General features: G+C 32.4%; 2 protein-coding genes across 2 annotated transcripts; both read left to right on the plus strand.

The window, feature by feature from the left end:
- The first annotated feature begins 1,237 nt into the window (after positions 1–1,237).
- On the plus strand, positions 1,238–7,794 carry LOC117317330. The gene is made up of 2 exons (XM_033872129.1): positions 1,238–1,412; positions 7,299–7,794. Exons 1-2 carry the CDS (start codon positions 1,257–1,259, stop codon positions 7,461–7,463), a joined length of 321 nt encoding a protein of 106 aa, XP_033728020.1. The 5' UTR covers positions 1,238–1,256; the 3' UTR covers positions 7,464–7,794.
- A 787-nt stretch (positions 7,795–8,581) lies between these two features.
- LOC117317322 (secretory immunoglobulin A-binding protein EsiB-like) lies at positions 8,582–20,079 on the plus strand. Its single transcript, XM_033872120.1, has 24 exons — positions 8,582–8,830; positions 9,189–9,275; positions 9,706–9,743; positions 10,204–10,249; positions 10,606–10,692; positions 11,122–11,159; positions 11,636–11,681; positions 12,030–12,113; positions 12,544–12,581; positions 13,043–13,088; positions 13,452–13,538; positions 13,898–13,935; positions 14,412–14,457; positions 14,806–14,889; positions 15,320–15,357; positions 15,818–15,863; positions 16,227–16,313; positions 16,673–16,710; positions 17,173–17,218; positions 17,575–17,661; positions 18,083–18,120; positions 18,710–18,755; positions 19,108–19,203; positions 19,662–20,079. The coding sequence occupies exons 1-24, from the start codon at positions 8,721–8,723 to the stop codon at positions 19,756–19,758; spliced, it is 1,494 nt and encodes a 497-aa protein (XP_033728011.1). The 5' UTR covers positions 8,582–8,720; the 3' UTR covers positions 19,759–20,079.
- The last annotated feature ends 327 nt before the right edge of the window (positions 20,080–20,406 follow it).

Below are 20,406 nucleotides of genomic sequence, written 5' to 3' on the forward strand. Positions count from 1 at the left end.
CCAATAGCAAAATACTTTTAAACTTCAAACACCAAATAGGAAGTTCTAAGCCTTTATAGATATCAGGATTTATGGATTCAATGCTGTGGCATCCATAATCTGTCTATATGGACCGTTGGTCGGGGACTGAATTTGTGCAAAGTCTCAAATTTGCATTCGATAAATAGTTCTTTACGCGGGTATTTTGTCTATCTTATTGAAATTTAGTTTAATTTTGACTCAAATAAAACTACTTGATTAATTAAAAGCAATTTAATTATGACTATACATTTCCATTATCAAATGAGACCTCTTTTCTTAAGAGTTCCACAAAAATGCTTAGACTATTATATCAAAGTAAGTCAAATGCTAAACTTTGTTACTTTTTTATTTAAAAGGGTCGTTCAGGCTGTTTTAGGCGCTAATACAATTAGAAATGCAGAGGAACATCTGTTAACCTAGCTTTATTGTTAAGCTTACAACCAATTCAGCCTTTTCTTGTTTCACTGTTTGACAGACCGCTTCTAACAGTGACCAACCGAAACTCAGTCAAAACAGATGTACAATAACTACGGACCGTAAGAGGGAACAACCAACCAATTGAAAAATAAAAAGATTTTTGAAACATCCCCTTTGTATAGAAAGTTGAGCCATGGATAAAATGTCTAGCAGCCACTGATTGGCCAGTATGTTATGAAGTAACAAAATAGATATGTAGCCTGATAGATAACTATCCATAAGAAATGTTGATATAAATTTCGTAAGTCCGATTGAATTTTTCCCCAAAAGTTTAGGTAATAACAATTAACAGGTAAACATTTCAGATTTCTGAGAATTTTTACTGCGAAATTCACCCATTTTCAATATGGCTACTCTGGAAAAAACACTGAGCTGAAGGACCCACCTTTTTAAAAAATACTTGTTATATGAGACCCTAAACTTTCGTTATAAACCATAAATGCCATTTTGAATTCAAGAATTTTAATGATACACTCCAAAACGTTAACACTAAAGTCTATGGAAAAACAATTGGTTTTGGTTGGTCCCTAAGAAAAGGTTCTTCTGTCCAAACGTTTAGACTATGTTGCAATGAGAATATACCTGCACTGCGTAATTGATACATGCACCAGGGAAAAATCGACACGCTAGGCTCTATGAACATATTACTCAATGATGACTGGACAAAATAATTGATTTTGCTCCACCCTGTCATTTCTATAGCGACATATACGCTACCGCCAGGTGGCAGCAGGTTAACGGCTGCTGAAGCTGAGAAAATGGCAACGTTTTCAAAAACAGGAGCTGAACAAGAAATACAACGGCGTTTAATTCCAGAAAATGAACCAGAAAGTGGTCCAGGTTTACCGTATGGTGGAAAGATGCACCTTGCTTACAAAAAGAAGGCGGACCCACGGCGCATTCGTGTTGTAGAGGTTTGTTGGTTTAGGATACCTTTCAGCCAGGTTAATGGCTTTAGTTAACTCACCCGGTCCTAAACTTATGCCATGTGGTGGCGTCCGTAGTCTGCCGTCAGCATTTCCAGTCATTAAGAAGGTAATGGAAGTTGAACCGTAAAAATAATTTTGGAAATCGCCTACTTGATTTGTGTAAATTTAATGAATTGTTTATATGTAATGGACGAGTTGGCAGCGATAAAGATACCGGGAAATTTACATGCAAAAACTCAAGTGTAGTTGATTATGTTATATGCTCGTCAGGTCTGTTTGAATACATTGACGACTTTGAAGTGTTAGGTTTTAGCTCATTGTATTCGGATGCTCATTGTCCACTAGCTTTTACCATTCATCGTACTGAACATATTGATGGTCATGTAAATGTTTGTAATCCGAATGTTCTTGAATGTATCAATAAGTGGGATAGTATGAAAACTAAAGAGTTCTCGGATAATATTGATGCTATGCACATAGAAGACATTATACGTTCTGTTGATGATGCTGGATATGATTATAATTTAGATGTTAATGTTTTAGTAATGGAATGTAATAATGTAATATTAAATGCTGCATAATCCACCCTAGGTACACGGAAAACCAACTATTATAATGATTATTTTAATCATAAGGTAAAGACAAAACCCTGGTTTAATAGAGAGTGTAGTATGGCCAAAAAGAATTATCATCGTCATAAAAACCAATACTGACGTCACAGAAATGATTATTTCCTAAGTAAATATAAATCGTCTGAAAAAAACAATGAATAAATGAATATATGCTCACAGGCGCCATATAAGGTCCAAATTTAATAATATGAAAGGTAGTAATCCCAAAGATTATTGGAAATTGTTAAATAATTGCATAAGGAAAAAATCAAAAACACAGATTTCATTGGAAACCGTTTTTAACTATTTTAAAAACTGCAATGCTGCTGAAAATGCCGATGGAAATGAGCATATCTTATTTGAATTAGATGCAAACTAGAATAACTATGAAATAAATAATGTTATAAGTAGGGAAGAAGTTGAAAGAGCTATTCAAGCTACTAAAATCTAATAAAGCATGTGCTGATGATAAAATTTCAAATGAATATATCCAGCATTCTGCTCCTAAAATGATAGATCTGTATGTCAAACTATTTAATTTCATTTTCAATAGTGGTAATATTACAGAACAATGGATAGAGGGCTCTATAATTCCAATATATAAGAATAAAGGCTCGGTTAATGTCCCTACAAAACTATAGACTTATAACAATTGTCAGTTGTCTTGGTAAGTTATTTACATGTATATTGAATGAAAGACTCCAAAGGAACTCCGAAGAACATATATCGGAAAACCAAGCTGGCTTCCGAAGGAAGTACTCAACGCTAGAGCTAGATAATATTTATGTATTCTACTCTTTAATTTTCCTTACAAACATGTTGGAAAAAAGGCTTTATTGTGTATTCATAGACTTTGAGAAAGCATTTGATAAAGTTTGGAGAGCAGGCCTGTGGAATAAGTTATTAATTAATAATGTGAATGGTAAGATGTACACTGTTATATATAATATGTACCAAGGAATTAAGTCTCAAATTAACTTAAATGGTCAACAATCAAGATTTTTCCCGTGCGACATTGGATTGAGACAAGGGGAAAATTGTCACCTTTACTTTTTAGCATATATCTCAATGACGTAGAAGATTTTTATTAGCTCAAAATAATATTAAAGGCATTGAATGTCTTAGCAATAAATTTGAAATGGAACTTCGTATATATATCAAACTCTTTATCCTACTTATCCTACTATATGCAGACGACACGATTTTATTTTCTGATAATCCTACTGATCTACAAAATCAACTTTGAAATGGATTCGTATATACAGTGGAACTTCGTTAACTCGAACTCGGATAACTCGAATACCCCGCTTAACTCGAAGTACCTCGCCGGTCCCGGCCGAATTCTCTCTTTATCTTAGTAAAAAAAACTCGGATAATTCGAATTCGGATAACTCGAAAAACTCGGATAATACGAAGTAAACTTTGGTCCCAACAATAAAAATCCTACTTGAAATGTTCGAATAACTCGAAGTATAATTTTCGTCGATCGGTGGCAAACGCCGACATTTTTTAAGAGTTAAATTCCGTTTGTAATACTGAACATATCGGCACTACTAACCTACATGCTATTATAAGTGTTTCATAAATTCATAAAAAAAATTGTCGGTTGAATCTTATAACAACAAGTCTTGGTGATAAAAAGTACTTCTTTACTTACATCAGGTAATTTCCCAAGGCGGTCGCCGATATCAGTACACACGATAGTCAACAACTCATCTACCCGTTCGCTCAAGCGGAACTAATCTCTGACACACCGGTAGATCTACCCGGCTGATGTTTTTACAGGTGTAGAAATGACACAGTCACCGGCGCCTATTAAATCTTTAAACTGCTGAAACAATAGCGTAATTACTGCCGAGGTGTTCAGAGTACAACTGTAACGGTCAGTGCTGTCTATTAAATCGGATAAAACGCCAACTCAGTTACAGTAACATTTTATACGCACATGCGCAGCCCAACTTCCGGTGCTAATACACATGGAAATGGCGTGGTTATCAATAAAAAGTAAGTAGGCCGATCAAACAGTATTTTATATATGTCCAATAAAAGGTAATGGTTCTGTTACGTTTTGTATGCAATCTGTGTTAAACTTAAACGGTTATTTGTTTTGACATTAATAACTTGTTATTTTGTCGAATTCCGTTTTACCGTTTACCTTTTGCAAACATGACTTGCACATCAGATCGTTATTGAAGTGACTAAGTGAAAGAAACTTTATCGTGACTGTATATCGGCAAAACTACACCAAATTACAAGTGACATAACAAACATTACATATATATTTACATGTATTGACCAGTCTTCACACTAAACTGATGAGCGACAGAGCGAAGTTATAATGTTTATATAATGTTGACAAATATTGACCAAACTTTTCACTGTACATGTATATCAAACTCTTTATCCTACTATATGCAGACGACACGATTTTATTTTCTGATAATCCTATTGATCTACAAAATCAACTTGATATATTTAGTGAATACTGTACTCGATGGAAATTAAGAGTTAATAGTGATAAAACAAAATCTATGGTGTTTTCAAAAGGAAGATTTGTCAATAGACATGTTTTCAAATTCGAAAATGTCGTAATTGAATGTGTGAACAAATTTACGTATCTTGGTACAGCATTTTTAAAGACATCTTCATTTAATGATGCCAAGAGTCAGAATATTAAAAAAGCCTCAATTGCGATGTATGATGTTTTGAAAAAAGGAAGAACGTTGAATTTATCGACCAGGTGTATTTTTGAATTATTTGAAAAAAATAGTGAAACCAATTTTGTTATACGGTTGTGAGATATGGGGTTTTACAAATATACAATCAATTGAGCGTTTTTATTTCAAATTTTGTAAATTACTATTAGGTTTGAAAAAAGTACACCAAGTTACATGGTATATGGCGAACTGGGTACAAAACCCACTTGTAACTGACATAAAAATAAAGATGATTATTTATTGGTCAAATATGATTATATCAAAAGAAATGTTGTAATGTATAATATGTTATATCATGTATTTATTAGTGAAAATAGAGTTGTTCCATACTTAAGTTTTATAAAAATATTTGAAATGATTGTGGTCTGATGTATATATGGAATTCTCAATTCCATAATAATTTGAACCCACAATGGGTTAAAGCTCAAGTTAAGCAGATATTGCGTGATCAATTTTTACAAAAATGGATTAATGACATTTTTAATTCATCGATGTCAGTCTGTTATAGAATATATAGAAAAGAGTGTAATTTTGAAAAATATTTTGATATATTAAGTGACAACGACAGAATTTTGATGTGTAGATTTAGAACAAGTAATCATAAATTCATTGTGGAAACTTGTAGATGGAATAATGTAAATTATCAAAATAGAATTTGTCCTTATTGTGATACCAATGACATCGGTGATGAATTTCATTATCTATTAAAATGCCCATTTTTGACTTTAGAAAGAAAATTATATATTAATAAATACTATATACGATACCAAATATTATAAAATTTTCACAGCTAATGAACTCTACAAATATCAAAACATTAAGAAAATTTAAATTTATCAAAGTTCTGTTTAAAAGAGTTATATAATTTGTCCTCCTTATATATTGTATTTGTTGAATGTTGTAAATATGTTTCTCTATACATTGAACTTTTGTAAAGAGATTGAATAAAGTAAGTTGAAGTTGAGTAAAAAAAGGTGGGGATCTACTGGTGTGACTTAACCCCTTACTGTGACATGATCGTGCTTTATTGGGATTAATAGTTCCCATAACAATATTTCTAGCATTTTGTGTATAATCTGTCTGTCTGTGTGTCTGTCTGTGTGTCTGTGAGTCTGTCTGTGTGTCTGTCTGTGTGTCTGTCTGTGTCTGTCTGTCTGTGTGTGTGTGTGTGTGCGTGTGTGTCTGTCTGTCTGTCTGTGCGATTATTAATTTATTTTCAGGGTTGTATTTACTCTTATTATTTCCTTTCTGTTATGACCGATTGTATGTATTTACATCTGTTTTATCTACGGTTCCATTGATGAAATTCTGTTACATAGATACGATCATGATGTTTTCTAGATTTCTTACAAATAAAAAGACGTCTGTATATAGAGAATACATTAGTGAAACGGTATCAACATTGTTCCAAAAATGTTTGCCTGCAAACGTTGTTTCAAATTAGAAGAATGTCAGTCGAGTTGACGCACGTGCTAACATTCTAAGATGTAGCTGCTCTCCGTCACTGCCGAATACAGCAAATATATATATGGTGGGTGTATTCTGACAATGCTGATGTCAGTTGCAGGATAAAATAATGTAATTCCCACCCGGGATATAGTTACATTGTAGTATTATGTGTATATTAATTAAAATTGTGTATATACTGTCTACACGTGAACCTAATTATTTTGACTAATGAATTATGTATACCAATACAATATAACAAATTTATATATTTCAATCACATAATGATTTACTGCTCAATTCAAATTAGAAAATATCTAGAATATTTAAACCCAATAATAGATTTCCCATATTAAGGTCTCCCAGTAAAATAGGTGATTACTTTTTTGGTGCTAAACGATATGGAATTCCTTTTACTATTCTAGGTAAAACATATGTTACATAATAATATATTACCCACATCGATTTCACGGATGTAATATCTACTATTCAATTGATTTCTTTAATACCCTTAATTGGATATTGAGATCTGTCGAAGGTGTATTTTCAAACGTAATGTAAATGTATTCGTATATATGATCAACATTTATCATTATATATGTTATGGCAACCAACGTAAATCTGTATGCATTTCTTCTTCATAATTTGTACAAGGCGATCCATTCTATATTGTACTAAATGGTCACAGACAACGACTATACTTCCGGACCGTTGTATACGAATTTAGCACATAGAAATTTCAGCAACAAACTAATGCATTATATTTATAAATAGTATATATACTGCCAACAAACATGGCTCAGCATAATTTCATGTATCTTATCTAACAGGACGACGGCAAAGAACAGTGGATATACATTTCACCTGAACAGTCCACCTAGCTACTAGCTGAGATATATTTATTTATACTATTATTTTCACTTCAATATTGTGTGTTTAGTAGTCATAATAAGCAATATTTATTAACTAATATATTAATCATCATATTTGTAATGTGTTTGTATCAACTGTATGTGTCCAAATTGGAGGCTTTCAATCTTGTTTATACGAAAAACTGCTTCATAGACAGTTTTACAAAAAGTATATTTTCCTTACAGGCTGTCATGATCCTTTCAACACTCACCATTGTCATTTATACAAACTGCTACTTTGACCCCCTTCGATTCCATATGGCATATGGTTATCCACTGGCCCAGCACCAGGTGGGTCAGAGGTATCGACATGGTAAGTCGATTATGGTTATTAGTAATTCATACTGGTAATTCATACTGGTAGTTCATACCGGTAATTCATACTGGTAATTCATACCGGTAATTCATACTGGTAGTTCATACCGGTAATTCATACTGGTAGTTCATACCGGTAATTCATACTGGTAGTTCATACCGGTAATTCATACTGGTAATTCATACTGGTAATTCATACTGGTAGTTCATACTGGTAGTTCATACCGGTAATTCATACTGGTAATTCATACTGGTAGTTCATACCGGTAATTCATACTGGTAATTCATACTGGTAGTTCATACCGGTAATTCATACTGGTAATTCATACTGGTAATTCATACTGGTAGTTCATACTGATAATTCATACTGGTAATTCATACATTGGTTTCGGTGATATTTTATTTTAGCATTTTGATTTCAGTTGATACCATGTATCGGCCGAAATAAAAATGCTATAATTGCTTTATTTATTCATTATCTATTTAATTTTGAAAAATTCTTTTAATTAAATAATTAAATAATTGAAACATTCAAAGAATAACATTTTTTTTTCAGATGGAGACTCTGTTTTTAAGATTAATTTTGTAGATCAGAATTGTAAACATTGGATAATTGAACTGTTCACACATGGAGTGTCACATATTTGCGGCATCTGAGAGGCACTGTAATTGATAGTGATGTGTCTACAAATATTTAAACTGGGGTTGGCATGGTAATATACTGAAAACATGTTACTAACTTTTTTTTCTATTAAGTCAATATACTTTTATGAAGTCATAGACAAAAAACGGATGGGCATTCTTTTTCAGTTCGTGTCTATGAAGAATGCCCATCCGGTTATTGTCTGTGACTTCATAAACCCAAAAATAATTGAAAATAATGCTTAAAAACAGCTGTTTTTCACAATCAGATACAGCCTGGTAATAGATAACACTTTAACTGTATGTTGCTTGTTTCACTTTGAATTAATTAACAAAACATGATATACAAGTGAACAATTTGGGTTTTAGGATAAAGAAGGAGTTAATACCGCAGTTGCTCTATAATAAGACCAGTTTTCCTAATAAAATTAAATCAGTATCTGCATTAATAACACAAATGTTCATTTAACAATTTACACATTGATAGAGCGTCTTGTCCACTGAAAACGCTGTTTAATTATTACTTTTATAATTTGATAGATTAAACAAATCATGCTAAAATTGTCATTTGACTTTTAATGTCCAGTACTATTTGCCTAGAGATTTTAGCATCAATGCAACCTTTATCAATGTGTTTTTTTCTTCTAAATAATGGAACAAGGTAATTTTTCTACAATGTATTTAAATGTTATTTACATACATTCTGATTTGACAGGGAAAGGGGTGGCCAAACATCAGGCGAAAGCAATGGAATGGTTCAGGTAGGGTGTTGTAAAAGTTTAAAATTTTCTCAAGAAAATGATAAACGATGGACCTAACTCTGTAATTCACTTGCAACACTTCAAAGCTGAATCGGGCTTCATTTCAAGGAATGTCATAGTACAGAAAATTACAGAAAGCAATAATTAATTTACTTTAAATTATTTTTGAACTAAAGCTAAACACTAGTAAAAATGAAATTTAAAGAAATAAAAAGGGTCATATTAGCTCAAAATCTATTTTTGGCTACACACAATCCAATATGCGATGCAATTAAAACCATGCATAACAGCTTCTAATTCAAAATAAATTGAAATACTGAATATTTATAGGCGATTATTTCTGTTTGAAATATTTCAGAAAAGCAGCAGATCAGAGACATCCTCATGCATCTTACAATCTTGCTGTGGGACATCTAAAGGGATTCAAATCTAATCTGAAACCAGGGTGAGCAGCTGAAAACTGACTTGTTGTTGTGTATGTTGAATGTCTATAGAACGAAATTGTTTGAATATTTAAACTGATTTTTAACATTGAGTCTTAATCTCAAAGCTCTATTACGATTGGCATGTGAAGGTTATACAGTTCAATAACCTCTCTATTTCTGTTTCATTTTTCATTTCCCCATGGTGTATGTGTGTGAAAACCATCAATGATAAAATATCTGTTTGAAGATAAATTCAGTCTCCCATCAACGGTTACAACTGCACCATGTCCCCAGACAGTACTGATAAACCCTTAATATTAGGATATTGTAACGTTGTATTCCATCGTCCATAGATTATCCATACACAAATAATTAATTACATCGAATTAAACTTCTATTTGTCAGATACACAATGTATACATATCCTAATTTAGAATTTTAAAATCCTAGGGAGGCCCATCAGCTGATTTCCCATGCTGCCCTCAAAGGTGAGAAGGAGGTCCGTCGTAGATGTTACCAATAGTCCAGGAGTTGTCAGAGTTTACGAGTAGTCCAGCTAGAGTTTTCTGGACTGTCAATAGTCCATCAGGATTTATTTCTTTGACAAGGATATCAATTCAACAACATGCGTAGCTGTATTTTATGAATGAAGTTTATCAATTTATGATCAGTTTACATTATTGCTGATACAATAGATGGATAAGCGTTTCCTGAAATGTGATTCTTGTCCACTGAGACTGATATTTAACTTTTATTTCTTTATACTTTTATAGATTAAACAAATAACGCATCAATTGTAATTTGACTTTCAATGTCCAGTACTATTTGCCTAGAGATTTTAGCATCAATGCAACCTTTATCAATGTATTTTCTTCTCCTAAATAATGGAACAAGGTAATTTTTCTACAATGTATTTAAATGTTATTTACATACATTCTGATTTTACAGGGAAAGTGATGGACAAACATCAAGCGAAAGCAATGGAATGGTTCAGGTAGGGTGTTGTAAAAGTTTAAAATCTTCTCAAGAAAATGATAAACGATGGACCTAACTCTGTAATTCACTTGCAACACTTCAAAGCTGAATCGGGCTTCATTTCAAGGAATCTCATAGTTACAGAAAATTACAGAAAGCAATGATTTATTTATTTAAGCTGATTTTTGAACTAAAGCTAAACACAATAATGAAATTTAAAGAATTAAAAACGTGTCATACAAGCTCAAAATCTATTTTTGGCAACACACAATCCAATATGCATAGCAATAAAGACCATGCATAACATATTCTAATTCAAAATAAATTGAAATACTAAATATTTATAGGCGATTATTTCTGTTTGAAATATTTCAGAAAAGCAGCAGATCAGGGACATCCTCATGCATCTTACAATCTTGCTGTGGGACATCTAAAGGGATACAAAACTAATCTGAAACCAGGGTGAGCGGCTTAACACTTGACTTGTTGTTTGTCTACAATGTCTATATGGAGAAATTGTTTGAATATTTGAACTGATCTATAACATTAAGTCTTTATTGTTATGATCTACTATGATTGACATGTGAAGATTATAAAGTTCAATAACCTTCTCTTTATTTTGGTTCATCTTCCATATCCAGTGGTGTATGTGTGTGAATACAGTAAATGATAGAATATCTGTTTGAAGTTAAACTCAGTCTCCCATCAACGGTTACAACTGCACCATGTCCCCAGACAGTACTGATAAACCCTTAATATTAGAATATTGTAAGATTGTATTCCATCGTACATAGATTATCCATACACAAATCATTAATTACATCGAAATAAACTTCTATTTGTCAGATACACAATGTATACATATCCTAATTTAGAATTTTAAAATCCTAGGGAGGCCCATCAGCTGATTTCCCATGATGCACTTAAAGGTGAGAAGGAGGTCTGTCGTAGAGGCTACCAATAGTCCAGGAGTTGTCAGAGTTTGGGAGAAGTCCAGCTAGAGTTATCTGGACTGTCAATGGTCCACCAGGCCTTGTTTCTTTGACAAGGATATCAATACAACAACATGCGTAGCTGTATTTTATTAATGGAGTTTATTGAATCACTTTATGATCGGTTTACATTATTGCTGATACAATAGATGGATAAATTTGTCCTGAAATGTGATTCTTGTCCACTGATAACGCTGTTTAATTATTACTTTTATAATTTGATAGATTAAACAAATCATGCTAAAATTGTCAATTGATTTTTATGTCCAGTACAATTTGCCTAGAGCTTTTAGTAGCAATGCAACCATATAAATGTGTTTTTTTCTTCTTAATTATGGAAAATGGTATTTTTTCTATAATGTATTTAAATGCAATGTTGAAAAGTTGGTTGTACCTAAATTCTGATTTTACAGGGAAAGGGATGGACAAACAACAGGCGAAGGCAATAGAATGGTCCAGGTAGGATTTTGTGAAAGTTTAAATCTTCTCAGGAAAAAAAAACAAAGATGAAACCATCTCTATTATTCACTTGTGCCAAATCTAAACTAAATCAGGGTTCATTTCAAAGACAGTTATAATTATAGATAGCAAAACTTAATGTATTCTAATCCATTTTCGAACAAAAGGTAAACACTAACTAGTTTGAAAATTAAAGTAATTAAAAAAGTGTTATGTTATCTCAAAATCTTATTTGCTACACTCATTTCAATATGTGACACAATAAAGACCATATATGACAATTTGAAATTCAAAATAAATCAAAATACAAAATAATTAAAGGCGATTAAATATGTTTGAAATATTCAGGAAAACAGCAGAGAGGCATACTAATGGAACATTCAATCTTGCTGTGGGACATCTAAAGGGATTCAAATCTAATCTGAAACCAGGGTGAGCAGCTGAAAACTGACTTGTTGTTGTGTATGTTGAATGTCTATAGAACGAAATTGTTTGAATATTTAAACTGATTTTTAACATTGAGTCTTAATCTCAAAGCTCTATTACGATTGGCATGTGAAGGTTATACAGTTCAATAACCTCTCTATTTCTGTTTCATTTTTCATTTCCCCATGGTGTATGTGTGTGAAAACCATCAATGATAAAATATCTGTTTGGAGATAAATTCAGTCTCCCATCAACGGTTACAATTGCACCATGTCCCCAGACAGTACTGATAAACCCTTAATATTAGAATATTGTAAGATTGTATTCCATCGTCCATAGATTATCCATACACAAATAATTAATTACATCGAATTAAACTTCTATTTGTGAGTTACACAATGTATACATATCCTAATTTAGAATTTTAAAATCCTAGGGAGGCCCAACAGCTGATTTCCCATGCTGCCCTCAAAGGTGAGAAGGAGGTCCGTCGTAGATGTTACCAATAGTCCAGGAGTTGTCAGAGTTTACGAGTAGTCCAGCTAGAGTTTTCTGGACTGTCAATAGTCCATCAGGACTTGGTTCTTTGACAAAGAATATAAATACAACAACCTGCGTGGCTGTATTTTATGAATGAAGTTTATCAATTTATGATCAGTTTACATTATTGCTGATACAATAGATGGATAAGCGTTTCCTGAAATGTGATTCTTGTCCACTGAGACTGATATTTAACTTTTATTTCTTTATACTTTTATAGATTAAACAAATAACGCATCAATTGTAATTTGACTTTCAATGTCCAGTACTATTTGCCTAGAGATTTTAGCATCAATGCAACCTTTATCAATGTGTTTTCTTCTTCTAAATAATGGAACAAGGTAATTTTTCTACAATGTATTTAAATGCTATTTACATACATTCTGATTTGACAGGGAAAGTGATGGACAAACATCAAGCGAAAGCAATGGAATGGTTCAGGTAGGGTGTTGTAAAAGTTTAAAATCTTCTCAAGAAAATGATAAACGATGGACCTAACTCTGTAATTCACTTGCAACACTTCAAAGCTGAATCGAGCTTCATTTCAAGGAATCTCATAGTTACAGAAAATTACAGAAAGCAATGATTTATTTATTTAAGCTGATTTTTGAACTAAAGCTAAACACTAGTATTAATGAAATTTAAAGAATTCAAAAAGTGTCATACAAGCTCAAAATCTATTTTTGGCTACACACAATCCAATATGCGATGCAATAAAGACCATGCATTACAGATTCTAATTCAAAATAATAAATTAAAATATTGAATATTTATAGGCGATTATTTCTGTTTGAAATATTTCAGAAAAGCAGCAGATCAGGGAGATCCTCATGAACATTACAATCTTGCTGTGGGACATCTAAAGGGATTCAAAACTAATCTGAAACCAGGGTGAGCAGCTCAACACTTACTTGTTGGTGTTTTGTCTAGTATGTTTATAGGGAGAAATTGTTTGAACTTATCTCTAAGATCTATAAGGATTGGCATGTGAAGGTTATACAGTTCAATAACTTCCAGTAGTGTATGTGTGTGAATACCGTAGATGATAGAATAAACTCAGTCTTTCACCAACGGTTGCAATTGCACCATGTCCAAAGACAGTACTGATAAACTCTTAATATTCACTTTTGTAACATTGGATCCCATCGTCCATAGATAATCCATACAAAATAGTTAACTACATCGGATCAAACTTCTATTTTTATATGAACAATGCATACATATTTCAATTAATAATTTTAAAATCCTAGGGAGGCCCATCAGCTGATTTCCCATGATGCACTTAAAGGTGAGAAGGAGGTCTGTCGTAGAGGCTACCAATAGTCCAGGAGTTGTCAGAGTTTGGGAGAAGTCCAGCTATAGTTATCTGGACTGTCAATAGTCCACCAGGCCTTGTTTCTTTGACAAGGATATCAATACAACAACATGCGTAGCTGTATTTTATTAATGGAGTTTATTGAATCAATTTATGATCGGTTTACATTATTGCTGATACAATAGATGGATAAATTTGTCCTGAAATGTGATTCTTGTCCACTGATAACGCTGTTTAATTATTACTTTTATAATTTGATAGATTAAACAAATCATGCTAAAATTGGCAATTGATTTTTATGTGCAGTGCAATTTGCCTCGAACTTTTAGTAGCAATGCAACCTTATAAATGTGTTTTTTTCTTCTTAATTATGGAAAATGGTATTTTTTCTATAATGTATTTAAATGCAATTTTGAAAAGTTGGTTGTACCTAAATTCTGATTTTACAGGGAAAGGGATGGACAAACAACAGGCGAAGGCAATAGAATGGTCCAGGTAGGATTTTGTGAAAGTTTAAATCTTCTCAGGAAAAAAAACAAAGATGAAACCATCTCCATTATTCACTTGTGCCAAATCCAAACTAAATCAGGGTTCATTTCAAAGACAGTTATAATTATAGATAGCAAAACTTAATGTATTCTAATCTATTTTCGAACAAAAGGTAAACACTTACTAGTTTGAAAATTCAAGTAATTAAAAAAGTGTAATGTTATCAAAAAATCTTATTTGCTACACTCATTTCAATATGTGACACAATTAAAACCATATATTAAAACTTGAAATTCAAAATAAATTAAAATACAAAATAATTAAAGGCGATTAAATATGTTTGAAATATTTCAGTAAAACAGCAGAGAGGCATACTAATGGAACATTCGATCTGGCTGTGGGACATCTAAAGGGATTCAAATCTAATCTGAAACCAGGGTGAGCAGCTCAACACTGACTTGTTGTTGTGTATCTTGAATGTCTATAGAGCGAAATTGTTTGAATATTTAAACTGATTTTTAACATTGAGTCTTAATTTTAAAGCTCCATTACGATTGGCATGTGAAGGTTATACAGTTCAATAACCTCTTTATTTCTGTTTCATCTTTCATTTCCCCCTGGTGTATGTGTGTGAAAATCATCAATGATAAAATATCTGTTTGAAGATAAATTCAGTCTCCCATCAACGGTTACAACTGCACCATGTCCCCAGACAGTACTGATAAACCCTTAATATTAGAATATTGTAAGATTGTATTCCATCGTCCATAGATTATCCATACACAAATAATTAATTACATCGAATTAAACTTCTATTTGTCAGATACACAATGTATACATATCTTAATTTAGAATTTTAAAATCCTAGGGAGGCCCATCAGCTGATTTCCCATGCTGCCCTCAAAGGTGAGAAGGAGGTCTGTCGTAGATGTTACCAATAGTCCAGGAGTTGTCAGAGTTTACGAGTAGTCCAGCTAGAGTTTTCTGGACTGTCAATAGTCCATCAGGATTTATTTCTTTGACAAGGATATCAATTCAACAACATGCGTAGCTGTATTTTATGAATGAAGTTTATCAATTTATGATCAGTTTACATTATTGCTGATACAATAGATGGATAAGCGTTTCCTGAAATGTGATTCTTGTCCACTGAGACTGATATTTAACTTTTATTTCTTTATACTTTTATAGATTAAACAAATAACGCATCAATTGTAATTTGACTTTCAATGTCCAGTACTATTTGCCTAGAGATTTTAGCATCAATGCAACCTTTATCAATGTGTTTTCTTCTTCTAAATAATGGAACAAGGTAGTTTTTCTACAATGTATTTAAATGTTATTTACATACATTCTGATTTGACAGGGAAAGTGATGGACAAACATCAAGCGAAAGCAATGGAATGGTTCAGGTAGGGTGTTGTAAAAGTTTAAAATCTTCTCAAGAAAATGATAAACGATGGACCTAACTCTGTAATTCACTTGCAACACTTCAAAGCTGAATCGAGCTTCATTTCAAGGAATCTCATAGTTACAGAAAATTACAGAAAGCAATGATTTATTTATTTAAGCTGATTTTTGAACTAAAGCTAAACACTAGTATTAATGAAATTTAAAGAATTAAAAACGTGTCATACAAGCTCAAAATCTATTTTTGGCTACACACAATCCAATATGCGATGCAATAAAGACCATGCATAACAGATTCTAATTCAAAATAATAAATTAAAATATTGAATATTTATAGGCGATTATTTCTGTTTGAAATATTTCAGAAAAGCTGCAGATCAGGGAGATCCTCATGAACATTACAATCTTGCTGTGGGACATCTAAAGGGATTCAAAACTAATCTGAAACCAGGGTGAGCAGCTCAACACTTACTTGTTGGTGTTTTGTCTAGTATGTTTATAGGGAGAAATTGTTTGAATTTATCTCTAAGATCTATAAGGATTGGCATGTGAAGGTTATACAGTTCAATAACTTCCAGTAGTTTATGTGTGTGAATACCGTAGATGATAGAATAAACTCAGTCTTTCACCAACGGTTGCAATTGAACCACGTCCAAAGACAGTACTGATAAACTCTTAATATTCAATTCTGTAACATTGGATCCCATCGTCCATAGATAATCCATACAAAATAGTTAACTACATCGGATCAAACTTCTATTTTTATATGAACAATGCATACATATTTCAATTAATAATTTTAAAATCCTAGGGAGGCCCATCAGCTGATTTCCCATGATGCACTCAAAGGTGAGAAGGAGGTCTGTCGTAGAGGCTACCAATAGTCCAGGAGTTGTCAGAGTTTGGGAGAAGTCCAGCTAGAGTTTTCTGGACTGTCAATAGTCCATCAGGATTTATTTCTTTGACAAGGATATCAATTCAACAACATGCGTAGCTGTATTTTATGAATGAAGTTTACTTAATTAATTTATGATCAGTTTACATTATTGCTGATACAATAGATGGATAAGCCTTTCCTGAAATGTGATTCTTGTCCACTGAGAGTGATATTTAACTTTTATTTTTATACTTTTATAGATTAAACAAATAACGCATCAATTGTAATTTGACTTTCAATGTCCAGTACTATTTGCCAGAGCTTTAAGCATCAATGCAACCTTTATCAATGTGTTTTTTTCTTCGTAATAATGGAACACGGTAATTTTTCTACAATGTATTTAAATGTTATTTACATACATTCTGATTTTACAGGGAAAGTGATGGACAAACATCAAGCGAAAGCAATGGAATGGTTCAGGTAGGGTGTTGTAAAAGTTTAAAATCTTCTCAAGAAAATGATAAACGATGGACCTAACTCTGTAATGCACTTGCAACACTTCAAAGCAGAATCGGACTTCATTTCAAGGAATTTCATAGTTACAGAAAATTACAGAAAGCAATGATTTATTTATTTAAGCTGATTTTTGAACTAAAGCTAAACACAATAATGAAATTTAAAGAATTACAAACCTGTTATACAAGCTCAAAATCTATTTTTGGCTACACACAATCCAATATGCATAGCAATAAAGACCATGCATAACATATTCTAATTCAAAATAAATTGAAATACTAAATATTTATAGCCGATTATTTCTGTTTGAAATATTTCAGAAAAGCAGCAGATCAGAGACATCCTCATGCATCTTACACTCTTGCTGTGGGACATGTAAAGGGATACAAAACTAATCTGAAACCAGGGTGAGCAGCTCAACACTTGACTTGTTGTTTGTCTACAATGTCTATAGAGCGAAATTGTTTGAATATTTGAACTGATTTGTAACATTAAGTCTTTATTGTTATGATCTACTATGATTGACATGTGAAGATTATAAAGTTCAATAACCTTCTCTTTAGTTCTGTTTCATCTTCCATAGCCAGTGGTGTATGTGTGTGAATACAGTAAATGATAGAATATCTGTTTGAAGTTAAACTCAGTCTCCCACCAATAGTTACCATTGCACTATGTCCCCAGATAGTATACACACTTCATATCTAAATAACATTGTATTCCATCGTCCATAGGTTATCCATACACAAATAATTAATTACATCAAATTAAACTTCTAATTGTCAGATACACAATGTATACATATCTTAATTTAGAATTTTAAAATCCTAGGGAGGCCCATCAGCTGATTTCCCATACTGCCCTCAAAGGTGAGAAGGAGGTCCGTCGTAGATGTTACCAATAGTCCAGGAGTTGTCAGAGTTTGGGAGAAGTCCAGCTAGAGTTGTCTGGACTGTCAATAGTCCATCAGGCCTTGTTTCTTTGACAAAGAATATAAATACAACAACCTGCGTGGTTATATTTTATGAATGAAGATTATCTAATCAATTGATTGTCAGTATATATTATTGCTGATACAATAAATGAATAAACTTTTCCTGACATGTGATTCTTGTCCACTGTTAATGATGTTTAATTGTTATTTTTACATTTTGATAGATTAAACAAAATTCATGCTAATATTGTCATTTGACTTTCACTGTCCAGTACAATTGTCCTACAGCTATAAGTTGCAATGCAATCTTTATCAATGATAATTCTGATAGATGAAACAAAATTCATGCTAAAATTGTCATTTGACTTTCACTGTCCAGTACAATTTTCCTACAGCTATAGGTTGCAATGCAATCTTTATCAATGATAATTTTTTCACTAAATAATCGAAAAGGGTATTTCCTTCTACAATGTATTTAAATGTAATTTCGAAAAGTTGATTAAACATAAATTCTGATTTTCCAGAGAAAGGGATGGCCAAACATCAGGCGAAAGCAATGGAATGGTTCAGGTAGGGTGTTGTAAAAGTTTATTCTCAGGAAAATGATAAAAGATGGAATCAACTACATTATTCACTTGCAACACTTCAAAGCTGAATCAGGCTTCATTTCAAGGAATCTCATAGGTACAGAAAATTACAGAAAGCAATAATTAATTTACTTTAAATTATTTTTGAACTAAAGCTAAACACTAGTAAAAATGAAATTTAAAGAAATAAAAAGGGTCATATTAGCTCAAAATCTATTTTTGACTACACACAATCCAATATGCGATGCAATTAAAACCATGCATAACAGCTTCTAATTCAAAATAAATTGTAATACTGTATATTTATTAAATATTAAGCGTTTATTTCTGTTTAGATATTTCAGAAAAGCAGCTGACCAAGGGCATCCTCATGTACCTTACAATCTTGCTGTGGGACATCTAAAGGGATTCAAAACTAATCTGAAACCAGGGTGAGCGGCTTAACACTTGACTTGTTGTTTGTCTAGAATGTCTATATAGCGAAATTGTTTGAATAGTTGAACTGATCTATAGCACTAAGTCACTATTTTAAAGAAGTATTAAGATTGGCATGTGGATGTTATAAAGTTCAATAACCTTCTCTTTATTCAGATTTCATCTTTTATTTCCAGTGGTTTATGTGTGTACCGTATAATATATGATAGAATGAACTCAGTCACCAACAGTTACCATTTCACCATGTCCCCAGTACTGATAAACCTTCACCAACAGTTACCATTTCACCATGTCCCCAGTACTGATAAACCTTTACTATTATACTATTTTAACACTGGATTTTATCGTGCATAGATAATCCATACAAAATAATGTAATTAATTACATCAAATCAAACTTCTATTTGTCAGATACACAATGTATACATATTTAATTTAGAATTTTAAAATCCTAGGGAGGCCCATCAGTTGATTTCCCATGCTGCATCAAAAGGTGAGAAGGAGGTCCACCAAGTTCTGAGCGAAATCTGTAAACGTGGAGGCTGTCAGTAGTCAAGGAGTTGTCAGAGGTTACGAGTAGTCTAGCAGTACTTCTCTGGGCTGTCAATTATCCATCAGGACCTTACTTTGGCAGGGATTTCTAAATTAAAATACTTTTTTTAAATATTCGTTGGAGGAGGAGTTTTATAACAGTATCATTCAGTTTTTTGTTTGAGTGGAACTAACATAAAATAAAACTATGGTTAACTATCACATCTTGTGTGTTGTAAAACCTAGAGAATCTTTGCTGATTTGTATATTATTACATTGATTTATTTATGCTTTTTCATGTTTTAATGATTAATTTATTAAATCTGCAGATTGTAAAGTTCATTTGTTCTTGGAGTTTTATTTTTATTACATGTAACGACTGGTAATGGCAATTGAGTATAAGTATATACACCTGACTTTTCCGACAACCTGTCAAATCCGACAGTCCCGTATTTCCGTGATGCCAAGTGTAGTCAACAACAAATACCTGACTTTTCCGACACCCTGTTTAATCCGACCAAAAGTGGCACTCCCACATGGTGTCGGATTAGACAGGTTTCACTGTACTTCTTTAGCTTGATTGTAACCCGGTAGATTGCATTACCTGTGTGCTGTTCAAGGTACATAAGACATGGATGTACCTTTAATTGATAATTCTATTTTGTTTAT

The sequence above is a fragment of the Pecten maximus genome, chromosome 19 (assembly GCF_902652985.1).
Source record: "Pecten maximus chromosome 19, xPecMax1.1, whole genome shotgun sequence".
NCBI lineage: Eukaryota > Metazoa > Mollusca > Bivalvia > Pectinida > Pectinidae > Pecten > Pecten maximus.

Bases quoted from the DNA above. Each gene is read 5' to 3' on its own strand.
- LOC117317330 (XM_033872129.1), top strand. From the start codon at position 1,257: ATGGCAACGTTTTCAAAAACAGGAGCTGAACAAGAAATACAACGGCGT. The intron at 1,413-7,298 runs GTTTGTTGGTTT...TTTTCCTTACAG, and splicing joins GGCGCATTCGTGTTGTAGAG to GCTGTCATGATCCTTTCAAC.
- LOC117317322 (XM_033872120.1), top strand. From the start codon at position 8,721: ATGGAACAAGGTAATTTTTCTACAATGTATTTAAATGTTATTTACATA. The intron at 9,744-10,203 runs GTGAGAAGGAGG...CTGATTTTACAG, and splicing joins TTCCCATGCTGCCCTCAAAG to GGAAAGTGATGGACAAACAT. The intron at 13,936-14,411 runs GTGAGAAGGAGG...CTGATTTTACAG, and splicing joins TTCCCATGATGCACTTAAAG to GGAAAGGGATGGACAAACAA.